At 44.5% G+C, this 8,955-nt stretch overlaps 1 protein-coding gene across 1 annotated transcript; it reads right to left on the bottom strand.

Annotated features, from left to right (window-relative positions):
- Window positions 1-233: 233 nt before the first annotated feature.
- Window positions 234-7,924, bottom strand: msl2b (MSL complex subunit 2b). The gene is made up of 3 exons (XM_026363652.1): window positions 6,569-7,924; window positions 2,904-4,291; window positions 234-2,253 (listed from the first exon to the last, which is right to left on the bottom strand). Exons 1-3 carry the CDS (start codon window positions 6,708-6,710, stop codon window positions 1,954-1,956), a joined length of 1,830 nt encoding a protein of 609 aa, XP_026219437.1. The 5' UTR covers window positions 6,711-7,924; the 3' UTR covers window positions 234-1,953.
- Window positions 7,925-8,955: the final 1,031 nt, after the last annotated feature.

The raw sequence follows: 8,955 nt of genomic DNA on the forward strand, positions 1-8,955 counted from the left end.
AATAAACGTAGCTGCAATGAGCCAAAAGTGCAGATTAACAGAAGGAGGGGGGCACAAGGAGAACAGTTAAGATGACTGATTACTTTCAGATCATGATCATTATGTATTATTAATGGTCAAAGTCTATTACAGTTACTATAGAGCAGCTGTAATGAGGAAACCCACTTTCCACCTGCTAATAAAGTGCTTTGAATCCTGGTTTGTTCTCCTACCGGTGCCTGTTTGCAGGGTGAGTTGCGCCCCCTGCTGGTGCTAATGAATTACTGCAGAACAAAGCTCTACCCTGCCCTGTAGGAACCACCACCACCACCTGACTCCCCTGAAACCTGCAGACAGATGAGGCTTCACAGTGCTGCAAGAAGAAAAATAAAACGGCACAGTAAATCAATAAATCACACAACACTTTGTAAGTTTTGGATTTTCTTTCTTTTTTGTGGAAATATGTTACAGTTATATTACAGTTATTTAAATGCCCAGAGGGAGAACGAAAACCGTTTGGAGACACCAGAAAACTAACACTAAGAAGTGGACAGCAACTTAACTAAGACAGAAACAGTCCAGACTGAAATGACAGACTCGACAGGCAGTGAGTGAGCGAAACTGAGGCCCAACACGTAGCCAGTTAGGAGACGTCCAATAAATACTGCAAATGATGTTAATGTAACGTCTTAAAAACAGACAAAATGGAACAGAAGACGAGGAAAACGGGGGTGCTCTCCTTGAGTCTTTTGTGGTATTTAGCAGCATGTGTATAGCTTCCAGAAACCAAAAACTTGTGAAGATCAGCGTGCAGGGCCTGCAATCAACCAGAGATTTTTTTACACAAGTGGCAACAGAAACGTGGAGGTTTTAATCTGCGCAGCCATTGGCAAGATGGAAAAGTGCTTCATACGCACACACACACACACACACACACACACACACACACACACACACACACACATACACGCACTCAAACACACATAATTAACATGTTAACTCATGTCCCTAACATACTGCAAAGCAAAACAGGAATTGAAGTGTTGTCTTCCCTCTGTCTCACTGGTTAAAGTATGAAACAAACTTTATATTTTTAGTTTCGACTGATTGTAGCTAATGAAGTATTTGACATTCAACAGACAAAATCAAAACGGACATTTGGCTGGTGGATTTCAATTCACATCCTGGTTTTAGCAGCTGAAGTTACCAAGGACTGGATCATTTAACATTTATATTCAGGTCTTATTTTATTTTTGGTGGTGTAGACTTTACAAAATACAATCTATCGCTTACCTGTGTGAAAATATTCTGGTTGAATGCAGGTCTGCCCCTGCACCGGTTTCCACTGGTTTTAAATGTAACTTATAAAATATATCATAAAATGTCTTCTTAGATGGAAACTGATCAGTCCATGTACAAAAGGTTCTTTCTTATATAAATTACACCAGTCTGTGATGATGATGACGATGATGTCTCTGCTCCTGCTATCAAGGTTTATCTCCAAACCAAACCCTTCTCTTCATACATACACACTCACATGCACACACACAAACACACACACACACACACACACACACACACACACACACACCCACAGAGGTGTGTGACCGTGGTTGACACTCCTGACTTAGCTACACGACATGCTCTACATGTTACCCATAGTAGAGAGGAAAACAAAAAAGAATCTATCCCCACTGAAATGAAATCTCTGCACATACAGTAACGCTACATCTCTTTCTCTTCTTCTTTTCTTCCACTCTGCATCTATATGCAAGACCACAAGCATGGTGCAGTTTCGGGCGAAGGATGGAGGGGGACACTTCAGCTTCAGCTGGTGACCCCGACTACCGCCTGTCACTGTAGCTGCCTTGTTCTGGCTCCGCCACTGCAGGTCCCTGGCACGATCCGATGGATAACGCCCAGCTGGCGGGGCGGGGAATGTGCACGATGACTGACCAGAGGAGAGGCGGCGCCTCAACAGTCAAACCGCATCTCCAGTGAATCGTCAAAGCCTCTGTTGTCGTGCCCCGCCCCGGACAGGAAGGCGGCGGTGACGGGCGCCCCTGTAGCCGTAGTGACATTGAGGAGAGTGCTGCCAGGGGAGCTGGTGGCCGGGCTGCGGAGGGCCGCCGCAGTGATACTGGTGAGGTTGATGCCGAGCGTGAGTCTGGTCTGTTCTAGAGCTTTCTCTGGCACGGCGAAGGCCTCCAGCTTCTTCTCTCCGTTGGCCATGTAGGAGTTCTGGCAGCCGCGACAGATACAGTCCAAACACGCCTAAGAAAAACAATAACAAACAAAACAATATGGTTTAACAAATAACCAGATCATCAAGTGTTTTTATCAGCCACCAAGGTGAAGAATAAACTGTTAAAGCTACAATATACAACTTCTGGAATCAAGCTGTAGTATGTAGTATAGAAGTAGTCAGTGAAGCTTGAGCTGAGATTATAACACCAAAAACAGTAACCAACTGTGTTTTAGTACCCAACGATGCCACAACAAACACTAACAGTACAGAAATATATTTCTTCATAATATTTAAATTTGTTATGAATCAATCAGTGTAGTGTGTAACAGGCACAATATCTAAACATAAAATATCAAACAATATATATTTCTCACCCACTATTATCATCGTCTGATTATTTTGAGTTAAATATTTATAAAGCTGCACAGCAACACAGTTTAGTTGAAGTAGGTCAATAAAAACTACTGACTTCTCTTCTTCTATCTTTGAAAATAACTACACATGAAATAACTACTGCACACATCAAACTATCTGTAATGAGCCTCCTGGTGGACATTCAGTTAGTTAGGACATTGTTATGTCATTTAGATGGATATATCTGAGCTCTGGTGGTGACCGCAGGCTGTTTTTTTGTTGTAGTTACCAACACTGTGAGCTGGGTCAGTGTTGTTCTCACCTTGCGGTTTGAGTAGCAGGGGCAGCGCTGCCCCCTACAGGTCAACACAGAGGGGTTCTGTGTGGCTCGCCCGCACTTGCAGCCCTTTTTCTCCACAGGTTTCTTATACAGTGGCTTTGAAGGGCTAGGGGGGTGTGTCAGTGGGTGCACATGTGGGTGAGGAGGGACCCGGTCACGGGGCTGTGCGCGAGGCTTGGGCGCCCCTTGCCTGGCCTTGGTATAAACCTTCTTAGTGGGCCCATGGTGCTCCACAGTCTTTTTCAGGGGTTTGCTGGAGACAAGCACAGTCTTGCTCACTTTAGCAGAGCCACCATTAGGCACCGGGGCCAGGTTAGTGTGGGGCATGGCTGCAGGGAACTTATGCTCCTGTTTGGTGGTGGCACCAGGGTTGGGGTGGTGGGGGGAGCTGTTGGCACAGGGGGGTGGCCCTCGCAGGAGGCTGGAAATGGGAAGGGGCTGCACCTTTTCGCTGTCGCTTTCAGAGCGGGAGCGCTTGCGGTGGCACCGTGGGGGGTCACGGGGAATGACTGTCGAGGGTTGAGGTGGAAGCTGCAGTGAGGGCTGTGGATGAGGTTGGAGGGAACGAGGACTGTTCTCTGGTGGGAGGGAGGGAATGAGGCGGGAGGAGTCGGGGCCAGATGGGCAGTGTGGCCCATTGAGACTGGACTGAGGTACAGAGGGTGGGCAGTCAGGCTGGGGGTTGGTCTCTGTGATAGGGTCAGAGTCAGTGTCCATCTCCAGAGTCCTGAGCACTTCCTCAACGCTCAACAACAACGGCCCCCCGCCATGCTTCAGGTCATCCCCAAAAGTGCTGATGTCACAAAGCCCAGCCTCCCCGCTCCCTGTGACGCTCACACACACTGGGATCTCCTCTGAAAAACTCTCCTGCTTTGCAACAGCTCCACCTGTCTCTATGGTGATGGATTGAAGAGTGTCTGAACTGACCAGACCGTTACAATCGTGCAGTCCATTTATGCTCACGGGACCCGGCTCCTCTCCCTTTAGCTCCTTTGTTGGAGGAGCTTCACTATGCTGCACCACACTGGAGGTGGAGGCTGTTTGTGACAGCCCAAATGAATCTGAAATGTCCTCCACCTCTGGCTCACTCTCAGCCAACGAAAGACCCTCATTGAGAATGGCCTGGAGGTCCGGTGAGTCACTGGCAGCGCTGGCTATGTGTGGGGCCAGTGGCGACTGGGTGATGTAGAGACAGAGCTTCCTGTAGCAGTGGACAAGCAAGGACAGCTGCCTGTTTTCCTCAAAGCGGGAATAGTCCTTACACCAACTGCAGGATGGCTTCAGCTGCATTCTCTGACCCTTACAGCCTCGACAGACATAATGCTGACATGACGAGTCCGTTGGAGCGATGGGGTCTTGCAGCAGGTTACCTGATGATAAGAGAAGGAAAAGCACAAAATATTAACAAATATTCATGGGAACAGTTCAAATAAGCTCACGATGGTGATTAATAAGGTTTAATGGGTTTCGAAAAAGGAAGAACAGCTTATCAACATAAACACAGCACACATACACACAAAAAAAGACATATCCGAGTTCCCAAGCAGACCCAGACTCTTAATAAATTATGGTCATGGCTTGACAAGATGCTATTTAGGATTTACAAGCAATTGCTTCCTCATTTGCTGTGCTTCAATAGCTTCCTCCTCTGATATGTATTTGTAAACCTAAGTGGTGACTGGCAACTCTCCAGACTGGATGACAACCGCTCTTTGAGAGGAGCTTCCTTAGCAACGCTGGTCGCTAAAGAGTGCAGCTGCAGACGTGTAGAAGGATGAAGCTCCATTCATAAGAAACAACCAAGATTAAGTGCTCAGCACAGCTTGTATTAGTCATACAGTGGAGGAGGTTACACTTCATTTAAAAAAAGCTGAAGCTGACTATTCTCTGCTCTACTGAATATTTAATTTATTTCTGACTCATTTTATTTTAAATAATAAAAAATAAAACTGACATGGGCAAAAATCCTAAGACCAGTGTGTTGCTAGATGGCAGATGATAAGAAATAGTTGATATTAGCTGGAAGTTATTAATCTCTGGAGAAGAGGGTTAGGTATCAACAATCACAACAACCTTTACCTCACATCCCATTGGGGAAATATAAAAAAACAAATCAATAATTCATATATCCCTCCATTTATTGATAACACACAAAAACGTGTACCCAGGCTTCCTGTGTGTTGAAACAAAAACATTATGTCCTCTCAGTATGGATTAGGAAGAGTTACTGCATTAATAATGAGCTGTGAAATCAAGCATTAAAATACATCAAAATAAATCAAAACGAGGTTTATTTACGATGTAACAGAAGCAGATTAACCACAGAAGGTATTGACTTGCAGCCAGTTATGTCCTGTACAGTTACGACTGGCATTCATAATCCTAAATAAACACTCATGTTCCTTTCTGTGTACAGAGACTACTTCCTCTTTTTCTGCATTTCCATTATTTTCTGTCCACATATTTGACGTTTTTATTTGTTTAGCGATGGTGTGAACGATAAAGAGATTATGTGGTTTATATTCCGTGAGTCGAAAGACTGTTATTCAACGTGATAAACAGAGAAACGCGCAGATGCAGCCAAACAGCACACAGAGGGGGGTGTGTCATGATGGGTGTAGCTGTGAAGCATGATGCCTTCACTGCGCTTCGGAATCTCCACACACAGACAGCCCTACCTGAATTCAAATTGAAAAGAATTTAACCTATTTTAGCTGATTTTAAGTAATATAAACCAACTATTCTGGATTAAGTTATGTGTCAAAGCAAATGTCTTGCGTAATTATGCAACTTCTTAATGTCAAGGGGCCTTTTGAATTTGAATTCATCATGATGCATGCTTGCTATGATTCTTGTCCTCAAACATTCAGCTCTAAATAAATAGTTGTTTTTTTCCTACAAGTCATTGCTGATCATCAGTAGTTAATAAAGTACTGATGGCACTGCATTTCTACACAATATTAATACACACAAATAATTTACTGTACACAACCAGTCTTGCATCGAGAATCTTATTTTAATCATCAAAAATAAGCCAAATTGACTTTAGAATCAAAAGCCATTTCACAAGTTACTATAAGTAATATTGATAAATGAGATCAGCATTTAAAGCCAATTTTAAATATGTTAAACACTTTTGTTTATGGAGTGCACAGTGGTGGCCGATGAAGCAATAACAATACTTCATATTTTAAATAACAGCTCACACACTTATTATGCTTTGCTAATTTGGTTTCTTATGTACTTTCAACTGTAGTTCTAAAAGGTTCCAACTCAGGTAAAGGACTTTGTTCAGTTTAACAGTAAGAATAATTACACACAGGATCATCACAATGTTTTTCATACAGGCGAGTGAAAAGTACATTTCCATAACGAATACAAACACAAAGTATTTTGAAATATGAATACCAACTCACTGAAACATCATTTGTTTATGTTCCACGACTAGTGACCACTTCAGTACCCAGCGATAATTACTGCGGGTTCGGATATTTCCAACTGCACGTGAAGGCAGCATTTTTAAAGGCTCGCTCTTTTCGAGCACGGCTGACAACAAGGCACGTTACCGAGACCCTCTGCTAAAAACACACCGACACCCAAATAGTGTTGTTTTTTTTAATGACAAACCACAAATCACACACACTCACCGCAGACCAAGCAGGACAGGGACTGGCGGAAGAACGGCAGCAGCTTGCAGAGCTCCGCCAGGGCCCGGGGGTCTCGGGGGTCGCACTGCAGCACCGAACGGCTCGCGGACACGTACAGAGAGGTCGCATTCACCGGGTTCATCTCAACAGCCGGTCCCGGGGCTCCAGTCCGATACGCTAAAGGTGTATTTACACGTTAAAAGTCACACAATAACAAACAATCCGACCGAGGCAGCCCAGCAACTCCCGTATTCTGTGCGGTAAAATGAGTGTTTTTGTCAAGGGAGTCTGGTGGCTTTGAAGAGAGCATAGATGGATGTAACAGCGTCAGTTCCCCGTCGGTAAATCCAACATATAAAACAGTCTGCACACAGAGCGAGAGGGGCTACTCATCCCCGGTCAGACCCAATCCATCCTCAATGTGCCCCAGCTCCAAAAGTACAGCTGCTCTCGATGGGAGAGATTACAAGTGCACACACACGGAGGCCAAAACGTCGGTTCAGCCGAGGTTCGGTCCGTTTCCACTGGGTCCGTTAGTTGTGATGAGACAAAGCATCGTGTGGCGCTCTTTCCTCCGCCGGTGGCTTTAATGTGACTCGCAGCTACTCAGCTAGCAGCAGCACTGAGATTCAAACGGGGGCTTTCGTGACAAAGTGCTCCGATTCACATTGGTTCCCCCACGATTTTCCATAGTCCACATGCACGCTCGTCCTCGGTTTTCACGCCGCTCCAGCGCTGGCAGCACACCGTGCATGTATCACCCCGCACCGAGGCATCCGCGGCACCAGCTCGGCTCGGCGGTGCAGCCCCGGCAGGCTCGTCACGGTTGTGTTATTGTTCGCGGAGATTCATGGCGGCTCGAAAACAAAACAGGACGCCCCGGCTAGAAACGGTCCTCCCGGGTGAAAAACACCGACAGCTGCACGTCCCAACGGAGGGGGGCTGGTTCAAGGGCTGCGGTGGCTACTGAGGTGAAAATAAATTCGAGGCTCCGACGCTTCTCTCGGGGTTCAGAAAAATAAAGCAGCGAAAGCACCGGGCTCTGGTGGCGGCGCTAGCCGCCTGAGCTGGACCGGGAAGCCGGCTATAAAAGCAGGCCGCGGTCCAGGTCTCGGGATTAGCGGGGCTCTCCTGCTGTCGCTGCTCCCGTCGGTGGAAACGAAGCAGAAAAACCGAGCGTTCAGTCGAAATTACGTCCTCCTGCAGCTTTTGGTTGACCCCCAAAGTGTCACCGAAGACCCAAAAGGCGTTAAATCCCTGTTTGTGTGTCTTGCTATCGTTAGCCTCGCGGTATTCCTCAAACCTTCCGTCGCTTTTCCACACACAAACAAGGGGGCGCTGTCCACCAAATCTCGCGAGAACACGCTCAGAGCGGCGCGTTTAAAACTGCACCTTCATACAAGTGAAGACTTGAACAGATGGAGAAAGTAAAAATAAACCAAGTTAGGTTCTAATGCAAGAAAACAAACTTTCATTCTTAGCAACATGATGAAAACATGAAGAAACTGTGACACAAGTTAGATATTTATTAATTTAGGTATTTTATTTCTATTTATTTCTTGCACCAGCACTGTTCCTTCAATATGTTGGACCAACTTAAAATGCACTGCACCCTGAACCTTAGAGGTGGCTGAACATCTCTGTAGCTATTGTTTTTTTTTTTTTAAATGTGTACTTTCTTCGCAAGCGTGACAGTGAAGTAGGTTGTTTAGAGTATTTGTAGCTGTGACTGTTTCATATTTGAAGTCTAAATTCTGATTAGTGGCCCATTTAAGATTAGATAAGATAAGATAAACCTTTATTTGTCCCACACTGGGGAAATTTCAGTTTCATTTATGTTAGTTAAACTTAGTTTTGTTTTCTTGGTTATCTTTCATGCGTTTGTATAATTTTGTTTGTTTAAGTTATTAAAAATGATTCTACCTGTATCTGAATTTGTTCTTAAAGTCACTTTATTAGATAGCAAGCCTTTTGTGTTTGTAATCACTGTTGTTTGAGCTAAAATGATTAACTGTGACTCATAAATCTTTGTAATTACCTGCTATTACTCATGTAACTCCATGAGGATTAATAAAGCTACAGCTCTTAAGAGATTAGTTTCATGGTGTATGTATCATGTTGCTGCCTATGACTATTACATCTTTTAATAGACGACATTTTTACTTGTCATTAAAAAGATTTTTCTGCCAACTACTACTAGTACTAGTAACAATTACTCAGTTTAATTTACCGCAACTGTTCCAGCGAACAATGATAGTGAGTCAGCAAGTGCAACACCAAGACCCTGAAATTAAATTTTTTCTGTGGAAAAGACCTTGGTAGAATAACTACAAAGTGTGTAAAGGTATCTGCACATTTTGTAGTTTTAGTTGAAGCATGTTTCCTAA

The sequence above is a fragment of the Anabas testudineus genome, chromosome 2 (genome assembly GCF_900324465.2).
Source record: "Anabas testudineus chromosome 2, fAnaTes1.2, whole genome shotgun sequence".
Lineage (NCBI taxonomy): Eukaryota > Metazoa > Chordata > Actinopteri > Anabantiformes > Anabantidae > Anabas > Anabas testudineus.